Below are 23,258 nucleotides of genomic sequence, written 5' to 3' on the forward strand. Positions count from 1 at the left end.
GCCCTCTTGAAGAAAAGTAGTGGAATTAATGTAGAGGAAAATCTTATTTTAGGGTTAGAGCAGTCACTGCAGATTAATGGCTGTTTCCCTGGTTGGTGGCACCCTGCAAACCTCAAAAAGTGGAGTTTTTGTTTCTGTCTTAAAGTATACCCCTGAATTTGAAAAATAAGATCATTTACTAATTGCTCACATCGTATAAATTACGAAATTATCCTTGAAGGAGATTTTAACAATCTATTAAAACCTGAGTAACTATTATTCTCCAGCTTCCAGATAAACAAAACAAAAACACAGCTTTAGTAACAAGAAGCCTCTTCACTTTTTATCTAAATGGAAATAAAACTAATCAAAAGCCAGCGATTAATGAATCTCTTCAGGGTTTCTGTTCTTGAAAAGATTAGAGTTAAAGAGGCTGAAATAGTTTCAATAGCTAGGTGTGATGTTGAGCTCAGATGTTGTATTTATAAATGCTCAGTTAGAAATAAGAGCTGCTAAAATCCAATATCTGGATGAAGATTCTCCTCTTCAGTGAAACCAGACAAACAGTTAACAACTTCAATATTCACTAATTCCAGTGTTCAAAAATGTCCTAGAGCACCAATAAAATCGATTCCTCCCAGGAAGTGCTTTAAAAATACTCATTAAGAAGTGGATGTTGCACATATGAGACAAACTGAAAGTGAGTTTTTAGGAAACTTATTTTCTTGGAAAAGGGAAGCAAAGCTCTCCAAAAATAAGCAAACTGCTTTTCCAGGATTGGACAGCCAGCTATTTGCTTCTTGCAAAAATGCAGACTGAGAATGTTGAGCTGAAATTTGGCAAGGTTAACACATTTTCACTACGTGTAGTCAGTTCCTGTGTCTAGAAATAGAAGCAGCCTTTTGCTTGCAGGCGTGGTGGGGCACCTTCACCTGCAGTTTAAATAGAAAAAATAGAAAAGTCCTGTTGTTCAGCTCCACCTCTGTACCACATCTCTGGGATGTTTTATTCATTCTGCATTATTCCAAAGAGAGGGAATTGTGAGAGCCAAGAGCTCCTGTTGCTTCCACAGTAGAGACTGAAAAAAACGTTAATAAATGCATTTAATTTGTCTAACTATAGATTTTCATACCAACTAGCCTGGCTGTGTAGCAGGAAAAAAAGCAATCACAATATGTGATGTACAAAGCCTGTCACTCACCATATATCAGATGAAGAAATAAAAGTCCCTTGTTCCATTAAATGACCACAAAACATCCCTGGGATCTTCACAGGCTCCTTGCTTACCATGGCATGCAGTTGTGGACACCCTGTTAGAGCTTGCACTGCATTTGTCATGGATGTTCTTCATCTGACTTCTGATCAGACACTTGAACCTTGCAAACCCATCATGGGGAAGGCATCCTTCTTCATTTCTGCTTCTTGCGCACGTTGGATTTTGTTCTTCTTCAGCCACAGGCTGCCTCAGCTTGTAAGCTGGAGAAGCCAGGAGTGCTTCTGAGCTGGGAGAGACTGTGAGCATTCATCCACCTCCTTCTCCCTTTCTTCCATTTTCTTCCCCTGGGAATGGATAGATGGCTCCCAGTGGTGCTCCAACCAGTCTCATGAGCCAGAGAACCAAGTAAGCAGCTTAGTTCAGCTTAGACACAAGCAAAAACTGAGGGCACAGTGAGGAATTCAACACTCTTTTCTTCTTTGGTACAGGATGCCTTGTCCTGCCAAAATAAATACACCACCTAAGCTCAGCCCACTGACATCTCAGGATGCCTGTGGCAGTGCAGCCAGTGGAAATGTGACCACGAAGACTTGACAAGGCAGCCCTCACGTTGGCTTTTTCAGTGAAAGTGTCCCAAGACCCTCAAATGCACTCAGCTTCTCAGGGCCTGTGGCTCTCTGAGGGAAATTGATAAAATAAGCTATCTTTGCGCATGATTATTACTTTCCTAAAAATCCTGCCACAGTGTCGATATTATTTAGTTTATGAAATAGCAGTTTGTGCAATTTTATGTTGCCTGGAAAGAAGCTATGATTTACTGGATTTGAAGCTCCCAAAATCAGAGAAAGCAAAAGGATCAATCTGTGCTGTTGGAAATTCTGTAACTGGGCAGCTATAAGCTGATGTGGTTTGAGTGTCTGCAAAATGCAGCTACTAGTGAGCAGCCTGAGTGGTAAAGCATTTTGTAACAGCATAATGCTCTCATTGTAGTCTTTTCAATCTCATTTAGGACTAAGCTTTCCCTTGGGAGATGATACAATAAACTCTTCTGGAAACCACGCTGCAAATACCTTGTAGGCCAATCAGGTAATAGGGTCTTACTGTAAAAAAGTCTTCCTGACTGGCTAAACATGTGTGTTCCCCAGTGTTCCTCAGGACAGACAGATGTTAGCTGTGAAGATGGGGTTGTTACAGAGTGCAGGCTTTGTCTAGGTCATGTTGCTCAACACAAATATCTTAGGATTTATTGTGTGCTCCCAGCAAGCCTGGGCACCTCAAAGTTCTAAGCAGACACTTCTAAGCAGATAAACAAACAGAGGAATTATGTTTTAGACTGGAAATATTGGGAAGAGTCTCAGATACTGATGTAACCCTGCTCAGTTTCTCTGTTCAGATGATATTTTCAACTGAACAGTGGGCAGAGACACATTGAGCAAACTGACTGAGTTGAAGTTGGAGAATTATTAAGCAAGCAGAATACTTGGGTATCTCATTAGAAACTATATTTCAAAATTTGAAAGAAAGATGGTTGGGGTTTTGGTCCTGTTATTTACCTATTTATACTTAATGTTCCCATTCCCACAATATTTTTAATATTTTATTTTGTTTTTCAAGTCTCCATTTTTTCCTCATCAGTACTTTAAAAATGAGTCAAGATACATATTTTAAAGGCTGATCGTGTTTTTACCAATCACCTTTCTTTCCAAATGCCAGATTTGGACATTGTTCTGCAATTTAAACATTTCTAGACTAGTATTTGTTTTTCTTCCAAGACCTCTTAGACCATACTGTAATGTATATTAGCTCAGACAGCCAAACTTAGCTCAGATAAGTAACAGTGTGTTTCCTACATCAGGTTCAGTAAATAAATAACTGCACAGCTAATCCTCCTATGTTAATGTATGAAAAGTCCCACTCCTGGAATAATGCGGTATCAAGACCAGCCATTCAGAAAACAGAGCTTTCAGTTCAACAACTCCCAAGGTGGCTTCTGTAAATTATGTAGCAAAATCCTTACAAATTTCCAGTGGCCTTAAGAAAAAGATGCATCTGAGTGACTGCTACTTTAGAGCTGAGGGAATCGAGTGCTGTGTTCAGGTCACTGATCTGCTGCTCAGGATGTTTTGTAAGCATGTTACCAAAGAATTCCAGATGCCTGCGAGGGAAAGAGGATGAGTTAAAGTTCCTACCAACTGTCATAAATAACTGAATCACAGTTTGATTCTGCAGCACACAGCAGTGTAGGTACAGCTCTTAACAAAATTAAATCCAAGCCCTTCCTTTGTGGTTAATACACCCTAATGCAAATTGAAAGACTACTAGAAAATACTCTTTCTTTATTAACCAATTTGAATAGAAACTGCATCTTTAGTGCTGTGGACAGTAATCTTTCTGCAGCTGCCAAGGCAGCTCTAGTTAGAATACACAGGCACTAGAACATGTTTTCTACAAGCTGTGTTCTGGTATTGATCAGTGTGCTCAAACTTAAGGGATTTTTACTGAAGCTTCTATAAAGTACCTGGAAAACCACAGGTGCTCAGGAGGGCTTAACATCACAAGTGTTGATGTAATTAAAGGATGCACAGTGTGGAAGGAGACAATACATGAGCTTGTAGTGGGACAAAATTCCTCACATGCATGCCATGCTAGCTCTGACATAGTTTCTAATTGTCCTCTCAAACAGGAGAAATGTCAGTGTGTGCCTCCTACTTCTCATGGTACAGATGGGGCTTTGAGAGAAGCTAGCAAAGCTGCATCCCATAAATACCTGAACTGCTTTGAAAAATCTCAGCTTCTCGTGTCGTTAGAAATTCATAACCTCGATGAGCAATGCATGGAACAGCTAATTGAGTTCCATAAATTGCTGTTTCCACATTTTCGTTGTTATTGTTTCTCCCAGAGTTAGAATTGCAAGTTATGTGGCTGCTTAGAGACTACTTTATGGTTATTCAAGAAACATTATTTTTAAAATTGTGACAGTGACAGGTGTGTTGCATTGCATGGGTAAAAAGGAAGAAAATTAATTGATGGTTACCAGCATGCTCACAAATATGCCTGACTGAATTTTTGAACTTATTTAAAGTTAGGCAGGTGTTGACTTTACTGTATTGTGGGTGTTTTCCTGGTAATAAAAATTTGTTTCCTCAAAATTGGGCCAGTTGGATGTCGGGCAGTTCTCACCAGATAGAAATGCATACTTTTTAATTGATAAAAAAGCAAAATGTGAGATACTCTGTTCAAGTATGTCAGTATTAAGTACACTTGTTCTTCAGGTGATCCTCCCCTCCTGTGCTTGTGTTTACTGGTGCTTTCAAGTGAGATCAAAGTGGATCAAAATGTTCTTAATTTTTATGGAAAAAAGGAAAACGCCCTAAAAGAGAATTAATTGTCAGTGGTGCCACAAGTGTGAGCTGACCCCTGTGCAAGTGTTTGCTGCTTTGACTCTATGTCTGATCAGCTGAGGCAGCGGGGACATTACTAGATCAGGTTCAGTGACTGGATAAATGTGTCTGCAGCTGAAATAAACCCCACAATAGAGTTCTCCTCGGTGCCTCTGCCACAGCCCAGCCTTCCTGATGGATGTTAAGAAGCCTTGGTAGTGTTTATAAGAAACATCAGCTTCCCTAATCGTTCATTGATCTGTTTTTCTGAGCGGAATGATGAAGCTTTCGCTGTTATTTTGCTCTGCTTCACTCAGATTCACTTGATTCGAACCAAAGGACGATTTAAGATGCCAGGGCACAATTTTACTCTCATTTACTCCCAGCTGACAGGATAATTCTGGTTTTGCTGTTGGGAGCTTCAAGTGCTTCATCTGTGCTCAGCTAATATTAGTTGTAATTAAGGGAATGGGCTGTCTAGAGCTCATTTTTACAGTTCATCACCTGAAAAAGAACCTCCAGAAAGAGCTCTTTTGCTTTTGGTGTCATTTTGAGTTTCTTCCTCACCCTCTGCAGGGCTGCCCATCTTGGGGTGGACCCCCAGGGGAGGGCAGCACCTTCACTGGCTCTGTTCTTATCTTAGGGTAGCTATTTTTAGGTTTAAAAACCAAACAAATAGCTATGTTGGGGCTGTTAGGAAACAGGTTTGTAGAGTGACTTGGCTGTTCCTGGATTGCAGGACACTGCTGGGCACAGGGACAGCAAACTGTGGAGTACAAGTGCTTTTGTATCTCCTGTCTGAAAATGGAGATAAAGGGCTTTTTTCCTGGTAACTATATCAGAACCCTGGGTTTGGTGTGGTTTCTAAGCAGTTCGTGAGGCATTAGCTATGTCAAGGATTGATAATTTTTCCCCCCACACTCCTTTTGTTTCTGCTGGAAACTTGTCCTTACCCAGGGGCTGATGCTCAACAGGCTCAGTTTCCTTTTTGTATTTCCTGAGGGACAGACTCATGGGAAATGTGTTTTTGCAAGTGCCTGCAAGCCCTAGCAGGAGAATCAGACTGGGAGATGGCACTCACTGTTGAGAGCTACTCCTCCCTCTTGGAACACAGATGGAAGCATCAGGATGCCTGAGTCCAGGATACCTGCCCAGGAAAGTGTCCTGCCTTGGATTCAGGGGATGAGAGGTCCCAGTCATGCCTGACCTTGGCCTGAGGAGCAGAGGGAGGAGATCTGGCTGCTGGTCCCCTCTGGCATGAGGATTTGTGAGTCAGTATGGAAGCCAACAGGCATCTTCGCAGTGACTCCAGCAGGGCTGGCAGTGAGCTCCAAGTGGGCAGGTGTCCATTTTCAGCCAGAGTCAAATTAAAACTTGCAGTGCCTGGCAGAGTGACGGTGCTGGCCAAGAGTGCTGAAACTTGAGATGCCTTCTGCATTCCCAGTGCATTTTTTCAAGATGGACCAGTCATAAAACACCCTGCAAACCAGAAACCAGTTAGAAACCATCCTGCAAAGCAGGTTATTGTTCTGCATTTTTCATTTAAACCCAAAATGAAACCCTCTCATAATATATCAGACGACTAGATTTCATGGGTCAGGTGGTTGTTTCCTAGGAAATGAGAAACCCTTTTGGGTTTATTTCCATAATTTTGTTTTGCAAGCATGAACATGGTAGTGTCTCCAGCAAATAAATGTGTATTGCAATATGGTGGAAGCCATGGTGCAAAGAACCTTCTGGTTTGTCAAAATACTTGCCATAATTTGTCATTTCAGTTGGTTAAGCCAAACAAAGTGCAGGGCTTATGAGGCAGTTCACAATTATCAGCAACAGAACTTTGTCATTTTCTCTGGTGGGCTATTGTTCTGTTTTGTTTGGGATTTTTTTTGGCTTTTTTTTCCCCAAGTTTGGAATGAAGATTTGCTGCTCTCTTTCTGTGTGTGTGTGTGTGTGTGTGGCATTTCAGTTCAGTGCTGAATTGCAGCCCTTTCAGGTGGAATTGCTGTTTGGCAGTGAGACATACCCTAAAAATAGAAAATGTGGTTATAAGTGACAACAATTGGCAGGGAGGACCTGTTCAGATGCAATTTTGGAACTGCTTTTAATTTTTTCCACTCAATTCCAAGTTAAACATCCATTTAAATTAATTAGAGCAATCACAGTATCCCTAGAATATCAGTGGAGAAACTGAAGCCATGAATGTAATTTAAGTATTTCCTGGATTCTGAGGAGATGCTAAAAAAGCCAGCTTAAAGAAAATTTTGCACATGATATAAAGCAAATTCCTGACCAAAGTGGCTAAGCTCAAATGTCTGAAGGCAAAGAGCTATCACGGAAGTGCTGTAAAGCTTCTGATTATAATGGAATCAGTGTCCCAGGGTGTAATGCAGCTCTGCATTTAATACTTAGCTACTGAACCGTGCTTCTCAACCCACCTCCACTCACTGGGCTCTCATCAGAGTCCTGTCAGGACACTGGGCTTGGTTTAGATGCCAGGCAAGTCTGGAAATGGCTCCACAGCTTTTTCAGCAGCTTCAGCTGAGTGCAAATACTTGACTTCAGAAGGACAGCTAGTACCTAGATTTTGTGGCCTAGAAATCATTCCTGATAAACACTGCCACACTTATTAATAGCCTTGCAGGCTTTTATAAGCCTAATTAAAAGGCTTGTGCACACTTAAATGTGAAACATGGCAAAGTGCTGAAACAGCAGAGCAAGATCCTGTCCTTGGTGCTGCAGATCCATTGCTGCCTTTCTTTATTAATGATACACACACGACACATTGAATTCTCTGCCTGCTGTTACTTGTCGGGTTGTTTTTATTACAGTATCGACTGGAGTCCCCGTCATGTTGGTTGTAGTCTGGGCACGTTACTCTGAGCAGAATTTTTCTTTTAGTGTTTTGTTTAAGGTATTGACTTTGCCAAAGGGAAGGGAGAAGTATGTGCAGCCACTTAAGCACACAAGTAGTGGTATCAATTTCTAGCTGTTAAAATATGCACACACACAAACACATCAATGTACGGTGGTTGCAGGCGTAGGGTTAGGTGAGCTTGGAGAAACAGATTCAGGAGACCCTCTCCAACATGGAGATTCTGTTTCCAGGAGCATCCTTCAGCCTTTGCCAAATCCAGCTGAGAGTGGTGGGGTCGTTGTGAGTGTTGAAATGACATTTTTCAAAGGCATTTGTGTATTTCTAGGCTATTTCTTTCAATTCCTTAGAATGAACTTTATTTTCTAAGGGAGCATGTTTCTCTGGTTTTGGGTATTCTGGGTTTTTTTGTTTGTTTTTTGTTTTCTTTTTGCCATAAAACATCTTAGTTCTGTTAATCTTTTGGACTTTGAAAAAGTTTTTCTAGTTACTGGGTTTTGGGGTGTTTTTTTTTCCCTTTCCAGCCCAGACAGTCAATTCCAGAATATGAGCAGGAGGGTTATTGAGCAGTTCATCTAAAGCCAGCGAAGATTTCAGCCAACTCAAAGGTGCAGCAATCATTTTGTTAAGGGTTTGGATAGCAGTTTTGATTGAGGACAGGGATATATGAGTGTGGATGGTTCCAGCACTAACACAGGAGACTTGGAAATGCATCTTTGCAAATGTTCACTGATCAGTTCCATTTGAAAGTTTACAAAATGGGTGTTAATAGATATGTGTGTTATCTTTATTTCATATTCCAAAGTGTGCCCCTCTCTCCCATCTGTTCCTGTTTGATGGTGAGCTCTTCCAGAGGTGTTTTCCATGTTATGTCCCACCCTGAAATATACTGTACAACACACAGTTACTGCAGACAGACTATCTCACCTGAACTGTGGCATTGCCCCAGTGGATTCTGTTCATGTACTGCAGAGGCCTTTGACCTGGTCTCTGCTGTGAGTTGTGCAAAATCATCCTTTTGTGAATCCTTAATACCCTTACAATGAATTTCTTTTCAAGTTTCAATAAACTGATAAAAACGGTTCCCTCTTTGTTTTCTTCCTTTTTCACTTTTTAACCACTATTTCCAGTACAGGAATGTGCCTGAAATCATTACACTGAAACAGAATTTGTTTTCTTGGTGTTTACATTTTTTTGTCTTGTGTAACAGCTTCCACTGTCTAGGAAATTCAGGACAATTCAACACAGACCATGGCTGATGTGTTTGTTTCATTTCTACCTTTCAGTCTATCCGAGAAGTCACAGGCTACGTGCTGGTGGCTTTGAACCAGTTTGAATACCTGCCCCTGGAGAACCTGCGCATCGTCCGCGGGACCAAGCTCTACGAGGAGCGATACGCTCTGGCCATATTCCTTAACTACAGGAAGGATGGGAACTTTGGGCTCAGGGAACTTGGCTTGAGGAACCTGACGGGTAAGTGAAACTTGGAAGTGTGGGGGATTCATTGCAAGGAAAAAAATGAGCTTGTTGAACATTTCCCCCATGCCCTAGGTCACTTGCGTTCTGCAGGAGAGTGAGGCACCACCAGAGCCTGGCAGTTGTGTGTTCTCTGAGGGGTTTGTTGGTATATCCTTTTTTTGGTTCACAAAAGTACAGTAATTTCATGATTATAAACCACACCATTTTGACTAAAATTTTGGTCCGAACCCAAAGTGCAGCTTATAATCAGGTGCGGCTTATATATGGACAAAGAACAAAAAGTTGCTGTTCTAGTTTGGAGGACAGGTGTCTGCTGAGAAAGGCAGGAGCTTCTCTTTGAAATGGAGAATGTAAACCCCCTCCCTCCAAATTATTACAATTTTGAAATCAAGGGGCTTTCAGGCAAAAATATGGGAATTAGGAATAACAGTTCTTTACTAGGGAAATTGAAATAGAAATACAGTACTACAAAGAAACAAACTCCAAACCCTGACAAAGTCAGAGTACAGCCTGACACCCCATCAGGCAGGGTGTTGGTAGCAGTCCCATTCCATGGTGGCTGCATCCTCCTGCAGTGACAGATGTGGCTCAGTTGGAGCAGTGCTCCTGTACAAGGTGCAGTTTCCCTCCGGAGGTCCAGTGGTGATGTGGAGAAATCCGGTTTTCCTCTGGAGTCCAGTGGAGAAAGGGGCTCCCTTAGTGTCCCAAAACCTCTGTTTTTATCTTGGTGAGAAATGTTGGGCTCTTTCCCCTGGCTGGAGCAACTCCCGATGGGATGCAGTAATTTTATCAGTCCCACAGTGGGACTCAATGGCCACTAGCAGAAAATGACTGGCTGGAGGAAGGATGGGTTGTGAAAAGATAAAGAACAATGCCCTGCCTGGTTTCAATGGATGGCCCATTAGCAGAATATCTTCAACAGAGATAAGGATCACTGCCCCCACCCTCAACAGATGGTGATAAAATAGATACCTTTTATCACACTCTGTACTGTAACCCAAGATAGTTGCTGACACCCAGACGTGCGTCTTATAATCAGGTGCAGCTTATAATCGTGAAATTACTGTACTTCTCTCCATAATGAGCAAAGGCTGCCCATGAGAGTCATGGCAAGAGCATATTTGAAACAAGAACAGTTGTTGAAAGAGTGTGTGAACTTTTCTCTGTGTGTTGGTATCACGAGCGTGTTGGTTTCCTTGTGATCCTTGATTACTGCACACCTGTTCCTTCAGGTGCTGGGTATTTTCTGCCAAGTTACCTTAGCTTTAGCATCCCCTGTGCCTCTGCATCTTTGGTTTGTTTAATTTTAGAACTCCCTTTTCTAAGCAAAAATAGTGCATTCCATATAGTGAGAAAAGTGCTTTTTTTTTTTAGCCAAAAATGTAAGCAAAGTACACAGCTTCATGTTTACCTGTAAATCTAGGGCTGGATCGTGCTGTGGGGTAGATCAACAATTAATTTCCTCCATCTGAGGATCCAGAGTCAGTGGTTTGGGAGATTAAAACTTGCTAAATATCAATGGACTGTAACTTAATAAAGAACAGGAAGTGGCTTTTCTTCGGGAATTTACTGGAAGTATTTTATTTATACCTGGTTCCTCTATCAACTATGGTAATTTCTATCCTAAAATCGTAATTTTGATGTGGCCTTCTATCTGCTAGTGGCTGAAAATTGACTGAAAATCACCAACCTGAGCTGGCTGTGGAGATTGAACCTCAGTATGGAGAAGTGGGAGCCTTCTGAACTACATTTAGTTCAGAAGCACCCTTCCCTCTCTGCTTTTTTTATCTATCAGTATTCAGAGTAGCACGAGTGCTTACAGTTCCTGTTCAGCCTCACCTGCCTGTACAGCAAGGGTTTAAAAAACAGGAGGGAAAAGAAGGCCTGAAATATTTTACAAAATAAACCACTTTTGGGTGACTCTGATTAGGCTCTTTTCCTCTAGTTGTATTTTTGACAATTTTCTTTACTGAGACCATCATGCCAATATCAGAGTGCTTCCCAAATCTCTCTAAATCCCTGCCATCTACTACTCTTCACTCTGTCACTGTCATAATCCAATTTCTTCCTCTTGTGTTCCCATATTTCTTCCCACCTTTCTGACATAGGGAGTTCATTGTGCCTGTCTATGCCTTCACATCATAGCCACAGCATTGGGTGATAACAGCATTATCTCTTTGTGTATGTTTTCTGGTCTTTGAGTCTCAAAGTGTTGTAAAGACACTAGGCTGGGTGAAACTGAGACAGAGAGGTGAGGCCAAGGCCAGAAAATCATGGAAGTCTTTCCTCTTGGGTCTGAGGTGGTTCTGCCAGGTGAGAGTTGTACTCTTAGGGGCTCATTTAGCCATGGCTTTGCTGCTCAGTAGGATAAAAAAAAACTTGTAGGCTTCTGCTCAAATTTTCTTCTTGAACCAGCTTCCCTGTGCCAATTGGCAGTTCCTCAGACTCCAGAGATGCCCTCTGGGAGCTGCTGTGACATGACAGACACAGCACCAAGACTGCCCAGCAAGTGGCTTCATTTTCATTTTAAGTGTCTTAAGAAAAGCAGCCTGTGAATCTCTCCCAACATGAGATCATCACATCCACTTCTTCTGATTTAGGTGTTTACAAAGGCCTCTGATGGATTATTGGACTCGAAATGAATTGTTGTCTTCTGGAAGAAAAGTGCCCTAATAACACCAGCTTGTCTCCATGGAGCACTTAAAATAGCTTCTGTGTGCTGAATGTGAGCCAGTGTGTGCTTGAAAATACTCTTAATGTTTTCTAGACAACATGCCAGTGCCTCATGAGTGTCTCCAGCAGCTGTTCTCTGACCATTTTGTGCACTGGTTAAGATGCACCGGGCTATTTTAACCCACAACCCGCCTCTTGCTACGCATGCTCTTCCCGCAGCATGTTCATACTTCATTAATTTTCCTGACACATCCTTAGCACTGGTAGCTGCATGAAAATAACTGGTGGATGTGGGAGTGGGTGATGTTGCAAGGCTGTGATGGATCAGCTGTATCTGAACCTGGTTTTTAGTTTTAGCCCAGAAACCACGGGTGAGCTGCTAAAGCTGCCCCCATGAGCTCTCATTCTTCAAGTCCACTGCAGATTTGAAGAGACTGGCTTTGAATCGTGCATCTCTTCCACTTGAGTAAAATATAACATGGCTCTTGTCTTGCATGTGAAGAATTGTCATTCCAGGCTCATGCCTTGTTCACAGGAGTTTGGGAAATTCTGTTTTTTATTCGTGCAGTGCTGGATGATAGGCTCCTGAGGGTATTTCTGCCTAGTGCCGTGCAGTATACAAACACAAGCCCTACTCCCTGTGTTAAATAAATGAGGAGGCTGCTCTCACCTGCAGATTCTCCTCAGACACAGGGTTTCAGCCTCCTGTGCTGTACCACTGCAGTATTTCCTATGTGTTGTTAACAGCTGTGTTTTTATTGCCAGATATGTCTATCAAGTTTTCATATTTAAATGTAACTTTAAATGCTTGAATTTCCTCCCTTGCACTATAAAAAAATGACAGCTGTGAAGGCAGTTAGTTTTATCTCACACAGAAAACATGATCCAGTTCTCACTCATGATGTCTGTCAAACCACAAGGGAGTTTTGCTTGTACAGCTCAGCCCAGGACTATGCCCTAAAATGCATGTGACACTTGCAAAAAAATCTTAGCTATAAAAATCCTGTTGTAAAAACTTAGTCAATGGTTCCACAAACATGTCAAAACTGAACTGACACTGAACTAATGAAGTGGCTGCTGCCATCTCAGCTGGACTCATCTCAGTGTGCAGATCCAGCTGCCAAGAAGCCTCACAGTGAAAAGGAGGGTTTGACATCCTGGATGTAAAAGCAGGGTTTGACACCCTGGCTGTATTCTTCAGCCTGAGACAAGCAGAGTGAGGGGTGCTGAGGGAGAAGGTGTGCCGGCTCCTTCCAGCCATTGCCCAGATCACTGCACATCCCCAGCACCCAGCCTCAGCTCACCCAGTGAAAGGGCACCAGCAGTGCTCACACTTGGAGCACTGCAAACAGAGAGGGAACCTCATGGCTGCATCTATTACAGCATTTATCTGCAGAGGGGAAAGAAGGGTGACTCACAAAATCGTTTAGGAACTATCCCATATTCTCCTCTGTGAAGATAAATAAGAGAGATATACAGCAAATTGTGTCTTTGAGCAGTGACAACCTCACCTTCCCTATTGGCCTCAGGGACTGCAGGTTCCATGCATCCCTTGAATTCTTGGAATATATTAGAATGAAGTGGACTTAGCAGTGAAAAGTGCAGTAACACAAAAAAGCAACAAACCCACAGCTAAATATTTAGGGGTTTTTAAAATTTGTTTTTCAGAAATGAGATTAATAAAGAGATGATAAATTAAGGTAACTGAGGTTCAAGTGAGAAATGGATATTGCAGCTTAAACTATTTGATCAGCAATAGTCAAACAAAGGAAATCTAATTTGATGAGCAGAAGAGTCATAAATAAAGGAACATTTTCACAGGTGTAGAAAGTAAATTTTGTAAAATTGTAAATTTCCCCTTCAACACATTTTTTGTAATTGATTTTATTTATTTTAATTTTTGATGAAATTTGATTTTTATTTTTCTGCAGAGCAAAATTTTAATGTTTGATGGTTATTTCTATGATGTTTTCAGTACTTTCTTCCCCCCAACATGAAACTGAAAATGCTGTAGTGTACTTTGGAGTGGCATCACTCCTTAAAAAAGGTTGCTTTTCAAGCAGTTTTTTGTCTTTTTTCCTTAACAAGCTCATTTACTGTAATTATATTGCAGCGGGAGGGAAGGGCATGGCAGGAATCAAGTTTTGTTCGCTGTGCCTTTTTTTGGACCTAAAATTACTTTGGAAATCATGTTTGGATGTCTGCCCAGGACCTGAGTGATGGCACACCAGGCATTTTTGTGGCAGGGATTAAGGCCACCCCCTTCTTCTTGCCTTGACCACAAAGCCTTTCTTGGGAATACATACAGGAGTTCCTGGTGTCCAGAACACATTGTGTGACACACTGTGGCGCATCTCAAGCTGCACCAGGGGAGATCCAGGTTGGATATTAGGAAAAAGCTTTTCATGGAAAGAATGATCAAGTACTGGAATGGTCAGCCCAGGGAGGTGGTGGAGTCACCATCCCTGGATGTGTTTAAAAAAGACTGGATGTGGCACTCAGTGCCATGGTCTAGTTGAGGTGTTAGGGCATGGGCTGGGCTCAGTGATCTTGGAGGTTTCTTCCAACCTAGTCAGTCTGTGATTCTGTGAATTGCCACATTTCTTCATGAAGAAAGCGATGTGTAGCTGGCCTCAGGCTGGCTGTGCAACAGGTGGGGCAGGTATGGCATCTGTAACCTTGCAGAGGGGTTGCTAGGATACATGGAGGCGTGAGGAATTGGTTTTTAAATCCCTTCGGCCCCTCTGCGTGCGGGGCTGCTGCAGGAGCTCTGTGTAGGAGAAGCTGCAGCGGCTCTGGACTGCCCAGGCATCTCCTCTCCTGGACCCTTGGAGCTGCCTGCCCTAGGAGACATTTGTATGGCAGCACAGCTTTGTGGCTAGTCAGTGGGGAGGAGAAGAGGGAGGAACACCTCCTTTCCCAAGGGAAGCGTGGAGGATTCTCTGTGTGGTGCCACAGAGCTCGGTGACATGCAGAGAACCAGCCCTGAGTCCCGCCTGCTCACCCTGTCCCTATGGAGAGAGGGAACAAGGCTTGTGGCTGCCCCCAGGCTCATAAATACAAGTGTGCCTGCTAGAGCATGTCTGTCTTTTCTCACCCTGTTAGACTCTTTCCCGAGGAAAAAAACAAACCATCCCATTCTGTTGGATTATCTGTTGATACTATTATGATATTATGTACATTATATATACAGCAACAATAGGATGGGGATGCAGGTACAGCAGTCTTAGAGCTTTTATTCATCAGCCTCATTTTACAGGGTGAGAAAAGCCTTCGCAGTGACAACAGCAGCAGAAATTCTTTTCATTACAAGATCTTTTAACAACTTGCTAGCCAATAGCATAATGTTAAAAGCTGACAAGCGTTTGTTCAGGCCAATTAATAAAGCCACACGTACATCTTGCTTTGAACAGTGCTTGCTTGTAATAGCTTGAAACAATGATGAAGGTTCATTATTAAGCTTACATATTTCTACTATCTTGCTTAACATTTTCCTGAGGTCTGTCTCTACACAGCCCACAGCCCTATTGTTTCTTGTGCTTGCATCTTCAGCATTCTTGCATTTCTCCATCCTGAGATTTGTTTTCACACAGCTTTCTGAGAGTTCTCTACCTTTTTTATTTCCCACCCCATTCCAGCTGCTGCTCTACTCAGACATCACAGGTGTGGTTGGCCCAGGACCCATCCCTGGTGGCAGTGGGAGCACAGGCTCAGGCTGCTCCCTGCCACTTGGCACCAATGCCTGGGAACGCTTCCAGGCTCTCCTCGGCTGCAGATGTGGCCCTGAGGAATCCCAGATAAGGGACCTGCAGGCTGAGGAGCAACTGCCTCCAGCTGGCAGAAAACTGCTCACAGGTCTTAGAAAGGCAAAAAACCTGTGTTTTATATGGCCAGAAATAAACACTGATTTCGAGCCCTGTGAGATTTATATTCATGAGTTTATTTTGTCCAGTAACAAAGGTGGGACATTGGTTTTTAAATTTCAGCAAAGCTGGAATTTTGCGCAGTGTCTCTGAAGGGTTTGGATGTGTCTTTTTCATGCTAAATAATATAACCAATGTCTGTGATTCTTTGCAACTCATTGATCAACAAATTATGCTCAGTTTTCTTTATTTCAGAGCACCTCAGTGTTTTCAAATCTGTCTGTAGCAATAGAAATGTTCAATCTTGTTTGGAATGACTATGGCAAGAATTTAAACAAAAAGCTCATTCAAGTAATGATATACTGGTAAATGTTTTTAACTGGAAATTCAAAGGATCCCCCATGTGTGCTGGTATTCCCCTTCCCCCCAGTGCTTTCACATGAACCAGGAGTCACATCTATTGCAAATGGTCTAAAGCAGCTTATTGAAAGTAATGCATAGAATTATTTGTATTGTCATGCAGCAGGATAACTTCATGTCACACAGCCTCTCCGGCAACAAAACAGGGCTTAAAATCAAGGGGAGGAGAAAGCAGGCCAAATCCTTATCTGGTGTAAATTGGCTTACTTGCTGTGACTTTGTAATGAACTGAAATTTAAATTGCCATTTACTTCCTTCAGTGGATAATTTAATTCATATTTTAATTTATAAGCTAACTAGTGCCTAACATCCACTTAAGCCCTTTAAAGGATGTTGTGTACAGGGTGCTCTGCCAGGATTAATACCAGCTAATGACAGCTGACTCAACGCATGTCTGCCTCAGGAGCTCTGGGCAGGGATCCTTGAGCCAGCATCCAGCCTTGCTGGCTTTGGGAATGGTGTTGACCACACCACTTGGGCCCTGTGCTTGTGCTGAATAACCCAGCAGATCATTCTTGTCTTAAATATGGTCTCTGCAAACAGAAGCACATTTCCCTGGGCTTGATTATGTGGCTGCTGGGTAAAGAAGGGTCTGCAGGTAAAGTCTTGGGTCTAGGGTAGATGGAGGAAATCCTTCCTAGCCCTGCAGTAATTTCCACATCTGCTGCTTTATTTTGTGATTCATACCCCTTCTACAACAGAGCAAATAATGCTTGCCTGCTTTAATTAGACCAATTTTGAGGGTGTTATTGAAAATGCTATTCAGAGAGGATCTGGTATGATGTGGGATTCAACTTTAACACTGTCAAACGTTAGTTTAAATTTCATTTAAAATGCATACAGGTATGTTGCCATTGTTACCTGATAATGCCATGTAAAATAATAACACCACTCACTTTATTTTTCCTTGGCAATTTCTCTCTTTCACCTCCCTGCAGTAGTTCTATCTGTGCATTTTTCAATTATGAAGTGAGAAATTCTCCATGTTCTGGAGGTGTGAAACACCCTTTAGCTTTCTGGAAATGTGGGCAATCAAGATAACTCCAGTAATACTGAAGCCCTGTGGTAATGGAGTAGCTTTGCCTGGCTTCTGTGACTCGAGAGCTTCAGCAGCATGAGGATTTCTCTGTCTGCATGCTTCACAGGGAGTTAAACATCTGAACAGAGTAATCCCTCCATTTCAATCACACGGGTCAGGAATGGGAGGCATTTCAAAATATCCAACTTTGGCAGACAGATCTGTGCTGAGCTGCACTATAACTTAAGTAAAGTGCAGGAAGCGTTACAGTTGGGAAGGATTGTGCAGTTTATAGTGACAGCACTGCTGAACAAATAGATATCCCAGCTTCCCACCAGCCTGGGAAAAAAAGGAACAGCTGAATTGTTTTCTCAAGCCTAGGCTAAGTCTTGACTAGGTGTTCTAGACATTTAAATCCTTGCTGCTCCAGTAGTATATCTTCAGATAAATGTAAGAAGCATTACTTTCAGTGTTTGTTGTTTGGTTTGGGTTTTTTATTTTTTTCCCCCTTTCTCTCTACAGTCTTCTGAATTCATTGATTTTCTCATTTCCTTCTGACAGGCTACAGCTGACAAGGAATTTTGTGCTTTTGTAAAGTAATTAAAGTCTTGTGTTACATGGGGAATGTAATCTATTAGCACTCCTTGGCCAAAGGCAAGTTGCTGAGCAGGATAGTCCAGTTGTCACCATCCACAGTGGGGACATGAGCTGTGAGCCACTGGTGGGGCAGAGGGACCAGCCTCCAGCCCTGTGGAGCTGCTGACTTCTAGGGCTCAAAATGGCACAAAACCGTAGGGATCCGGTGTCACTTCAGTGCCTTAACTTAAAGCTCAGCAGAGGCATTTCAGTGACCTTGCACACAGGTCTGGAAAGCAGCATGTGCTCACAGACCTACATCTAAACCCAAGTCCAAGGGTGAGCTCCTTTTTCTAGCTTTTCTTGCCAGCCTTTAGAAGCAATAAGTTTGGGTACAGGTCACCATTCAGTGCAAAAAAACCAAGTCCTGAGTTCAAGAAGGTTGGATGAGACCCCTAGGTTTACATACTGGAAGTAGTTGGTGTCCCTAGGATATTTTCTTGCCCATTCATTTTCATGTCATTTGCTGCAGAGAGAAATTCCTTAGAAACCCTATATGGAGGGACAGGAGAGGCAATGAACCAAAAACTCTCCTTTGCTGCATTTAGCTCCAGGTAAGCCCCTGCAGATAGGGGAGACAGAGCAGCCCCCAAACACCCAGCACAGGGGTGAGTGTCCCACTGGCTCCAGCACAGCCTGCTGTTCCTTGGCTGCACACCAGCCTGTTTCCTGCAGTGTCAGCCTGCCCAGCACAGGGACCAGTCTCATCAAACCCCCAGGGGGTATTTGCAGCTTGGGTTGCTCTGCAGATGTGCAGTAATGCAGGCAATGCACTGAGCAGCAGGTCACCAAGAGATTATCTGAAACAGAGTTTGATCACACAAGCTTTGTCCAGTGGGATGTGGAAGGGAACCGCTGCTGTCACGAGGATGTGTTGGGTGTTAGTCTGTAAAAGTTGCAACAGACTCAGTGCCGACAGTGCTGCACAGACAGGTCCTGCCTGCAGTGTCCAGGATGAGGAAAACTCTTGGTAGTTGTGGAATCTGCACGCAGGTAACAGCAGTCCCTGCTGGGGAGCAAGGGGTTTGCTACCAGGAGCTTCTTTCTGTGACTGGGGAAAGTAAAGGGAGCTGACAATAACAATTATCAATTGACTGACAATTGCAATCGACCCTTCCTGACCTGACTGTGTGCTCCTGCCTGCCCCAGGGGAGTGGAGGTGCTGCTCGGGATGCGTCCAAGGGCAGCAGTTCCAGGCATGAGTGTGCTCTGTGAACAGGGGAAACATAGAGGCATCTCCCCTGCACCTCTGCTGAGGCAAGCCAGAGATGGGCAGGAAAGGCACCCTCGAGGGCAAATAGAAAGAGAAAACAGAGAATAGAATGAGGAAAAGAGAAATGCAGCCCTGCAGAAGGGAAATCAGAGTGAACAGAGGTGGGGGAGTGGGAGCAGCCAAGCAGGTGCCCCAGGAGGAATGGCAGAACAGCAGCACTCACCTGGACTGTACCTGCACAGGGGCTGCAGGAGCAGCCAGGCTGTTGGATACAGACCTGCTGGAGTTCTCTGGAACTCCACACTCCCTGGTCAGTCCCACCTGGCTTCAAGCACAGAACATGAGCTGAGTGGTGTGAAGAGCCAGCGTGCGGGAGTCAGAGCTGGAGGCAGGTAATATGTGTGGACACCGAGCTGGCTGGGGGCTGCAGGAGCCTTTTGTGCATATGAGGAACGTGCCTGCGGGCGTGGAGTGGGGGAACAAAGGTATCAGATGAGGAGAACACGCTGGAGGCCTTTTTCTTTGATGTTTGGAAATCGCTCAAGGGGCTGTCTTCTCTGAAACCCCTTTGCCTTGCCTTTTTTTCTTTTTTTCCTATTTTTTTTTTCTCCTTGGTGAAACTTTCATTGATGTAGTCTCGTTTCTTTAAGGCTTAGAAGTGAAAGCACATCCATCCGTCCAGCCCTTGTACAAATGCTGTGCTCACGTTGGAATTCCTTGGGGAGCTGACTTCTGCTTCTGCCTGTCAGAAACAGCAGAGCCACGTGCTTTGGGTTTGAAACTCTTGGCTGGGGTGTGGGGGTGGCACAGAAGGAAGGGCAGCATCAAAGACATCCCTGTCTGCCACGCTGTGGAGAGAGAGGAGATTGTGGAGTTGCTTTGGGGCTTTTTTTTCCTGTTGGCATTTTTAAACTGGTCCGCTCTACATGCACTCAGATTGATGCTACAGGCTGTGTGTTGGAATAATAATAAAATAATTTTAAAAATATAATAATAGCTGTGAAAGCTTTGGGTGCTGGTTCCATCAGAAGGAAGGTCAGTCACCTTCCAAAGTGACTCTGGGGTATGAGTATCCAAGGACAGGATGAGTTTACATGGAGAGGTTCAAGATGTTCTTGATTGAATTGCTGCTCTTCCCCTCCAACCTCGTGTGTAGACTTAGTCAGGGCGAGTGGAAGATTCTTAGAGAACTTTTTTAAAATTGAAAAATGTCTGACAGGGAAGCCTTCTGTGAGAAAGGAACAGTTGGGAATAAAAGGAGGAAAGTGCTGAAAGTGCTAGGCACCACCTTTCTTTCAAAAATGAAAGAGTATGGCTTATTTAAGAGCTTTTAATGTTTTCTTCTAACAATTAAATTGTTATTTATTTTTCAGTCAAATAAACTATGTTAATTGAACAATAATATTTGAATCTGTTATATACTGTATTTTTTTAAATATAAGCATGCTGGTTCCTTTGCCAAAGCAACATCAAGTAAGTTCACCTAAACTAGTGGTGAATTTTAGGTCCTGTTTGAGTTCATTCCTTGGCTTGAGGGCCCAGGGCAAATCCTGCTGAAATTACTCTTTACTAGCATTGTACAGAAAACAGAGTGGATGTGTAGCCCAGGAGATGGCTTTGTCATCTCTGGTAGAGTTAATTGAGTTTCGTTTCCATGAAATAATCATCTTCCCCTAATACTCTTTATGAACCTCAGCCAGTTAAAGATCCATTATCCTGAGCACAGTGTTGCAAACACTAATAAAAAAATGTAGTGTGGAGGTGAGTCAACAATTAATAATAACAACACAAAAGTCATAGTGCAGAAAAGGGAAGCAAATACAGGGAAGATGAAGGCAAAGCACCCTGTCCCAAATGTGGTCCATGGGGAAGCTGGGCTGGACACAGCTGAATGTGTCCTGGCCTCCTTGTGGAAGGGACCCACAAGGGCTGATAAAAGATTTTCCTTCACGTTGAATGAATAGATACAAGCTGTGTTTTGGGAGAGCTGGACATTGATTGGCATTGGCAGGACATCCAAAGCCCGGAGTATCCATGGTGTGGATATGTCCTGCCAGCCTCACCACGACCAAGCAGGAATTTATTCTGTTTTCTTTGGAGATGGTGATACCACAAACAGGAATTTATTGTGTTTTCTTTGGAGATGGTGATACCACACTCCCTAATTTTTAATTTTTTTTCCCCTCAATGGCCCTCTTCAGTTGGATGTCAAATCCCCCATTCCTGTGTAAAAAGCTCTCTGAAGTGCTGATCCAGGTGTGCTCTGCAGGGCTGCTGTCAGCTGAAGGTGACACTGCAGCAGCAGCCAGGCTCAGAGGGTCTCCTGCTTTAGAGACTGCTGGTCTAGGAGTGAGGCTTGATGTCTTAAAAGCAGGCACAGAGCTAAAGTCTGCACAGGGTGAGGTTGCAAGGGCAGCATCCTCCTCTTTGTGTGTCAAAGAAGAGCTGAGAGGGATCTTTTAATGGCTATGAATGCATAACAGCTTTATCCCACGGGCTGTGCAGTTAGCCTTACTCCAGCTCCATAAACCTCCCTGCAGCCTCCACCTCATCCAGGAACAAGACTTGTAGATGTTCAGAGCTAGTGGTTTTGATTTAATATTCACAAGCATTCAGCTTCCCAAATAAAGATAATAGTTTTGCTAGTTGAGAGATTTATTAATATGTTAACATGGCCTTAGTTTTAAGCCTTCTATTCCTCCCTTTCTAGAAAAATGTCTTGCCACAAACCAGCCTTGAAGTTTGGAAAAGTAATCAAAGCTCTGCTGAGCAAATTTGATGACACTGATGGGTTGAATGAGCTATGACCTCTGCTAGCCTCATTCTGCTCCATTTCCCCTTCAGGCTGGTAGCAGTGGCTGGAGGTAAATATTAATCTGCTAATTTACCTTCTGGTATAAATAGAAAAAAACCTGTTCTGTCAGTGGGCCTATCCAGCCTTACTGCTTTGTTTCTGAGGATGAAGTGGCAGTGCTGCCTGTGGGTTTCTCTGCTCAGGGGACTTTCTCTCAGAGATACATGGAAAGGTTGCTCTCCTCTCTGCTTTCTTAGGTGGGTAATTAGAGTTGTAATCTAGGGTTCAAGGATAGCCAACAAAGAAACCTTGCTCGGGTTTAAATAAAATTGCTCCTTAATGTGACTTGTTAAATTGAAACAAACCCCACATGAATGTTCTTTTAAATCCATTTACAAGTGCCTTGTATTGATTTAGCCTACTTCAGTAATTCAGATGAGTTAAATTGATGTCTGTGCACTAAGTGCATTCTCTTGGGATTTCATACCTGGCAAACTGACTTGACTTCAAAACTGATTTCAGTTAAGCCAGTGCAAGCTGTGTGTGAAGAACAGGCTTTTCTTATTTGTTGTTAATGGTTTGGCCAAGAGCAGTGTGACACCATGGAGAAAAAGGTGTCTGCCCTGTTAACTGTGATGCTGGGGTGCTCTACCCTGCCCCTAAATTTGACTTTGAAGTGATACTACCATTGCCTAAACACCCTTCCTTTAGCAAGGCAGCTGTTTGAAATAGACTCTTCAATCCTTTTTTTTTTTCCAAGGTGCTCAGTCCCCTGGTATCTGGAGAAGGGAAACAAAAGGCTTGCAGACCTACTTCTCTACAGCCCTGCTTAATGCCCCCCAGCCAGACAACAGTTAGGAGCCCTCAAGCAAAGGTTTCTTTCCATCTTCAGACAGAGCCTCTCAGCTTTGGCCGAGCTTGGTGTCTCTGTGCCACATAGCAGAGTCCCTTCAACCACTAAGCTGACAGGCTCTTTTTATCTCAACCACCTAGAGCTAATCTGAAGTGCCCAAACTGACACTTGTGGCCAAACCTCTGCTTCACTTGACAGCCTGGAGAGGAATTGAAGCCTAACCTTGTATCCTGCTGAGCATGGCAGTGAGGGCCATGATTTCCCTTTATTCCTATGGTTTAGGGGTGCCAGTTACCACAGATTTGTGAGTTGTAGGTTCATAAGTTGTCACTCAGCATTTGAGCAGTGATTGCAAGGTTTAGATGGCGAGACAGTATTAAACAGCAGCAACAAAATCTCCTCAATAAACATTAAGCTTTCTTTTACTTGTTATGAGAAGTGTTTCTGCATAGACATTGCAAAATTAGTGGCTGTGTTCCTGTTTCAGGTCCTGATTTTGCAAGTAAATGTAAGCTTCTGTAAATGGTAATGTATAGACCTGAGCTACTCCTTTCTAGAACAGTTTACAGCAGACTCTTTCCAGCCAGAGCTCAGAAGCTCATAGGAGAAGACTGAAAAAAAGTAACCCTTGTGCTAAATAGCTAAATGTGATCAAGACAGGAGGTCACCAGTGGACCCAGGGAGGTGGGCAAGGACAGGGAGACAGAGCAGCTTCTCATGGAGCATCAGTTCTGCACATCCAGAGCTCCCAAGACAGCCAAGTTTCATTTCTGCTTGAAGGCAAAGGGGTTTGAGGGGAAGGATTTGAAAGGTCAATGTGATAACTTGCTGGATGTCCGAATCTTTGAGATACAGCATGGAT

At 43.2% G+C, this 23,258-nt stretch overlaps 1 protein-coding gene across 1 annotated transcript in view; it reads left to right on the forward strand.

The window, feature by feature from the left end:
• Positions 1-23,258, forward strand: part of ERBB4 (erb-b2 receptor tyrosine kinase 4) — a 547,664-nt gene that overhangs the window by 281,957 nt on the left and 242,449 nt on the right. Inside the window, exon 3 of the mRNA XM_033064273.1 lies at positions 8,734-8,920. Within this exon, the coding sequence (XP_032920164.1) occupies positions 8,734-8,920 (187 nt within the window). The remainder of the gene's footprint in view (positions 1-8,733; positions 8,921-23,258) is intronic.

This window comes from Catharus ustulatus, chromosome 7 (assembly GCF_009819885.2).
Source record: "Catharus ustulatus isolate bCatUst1 chromosome 7, bCatUst1.pri.v2, whole genome shotgun sequence".
NCBI lineage: Eukaryota > Metazoa > Chordata > Aves > Passeriformes > Turdidae > Catharus > Catharus ustulatus.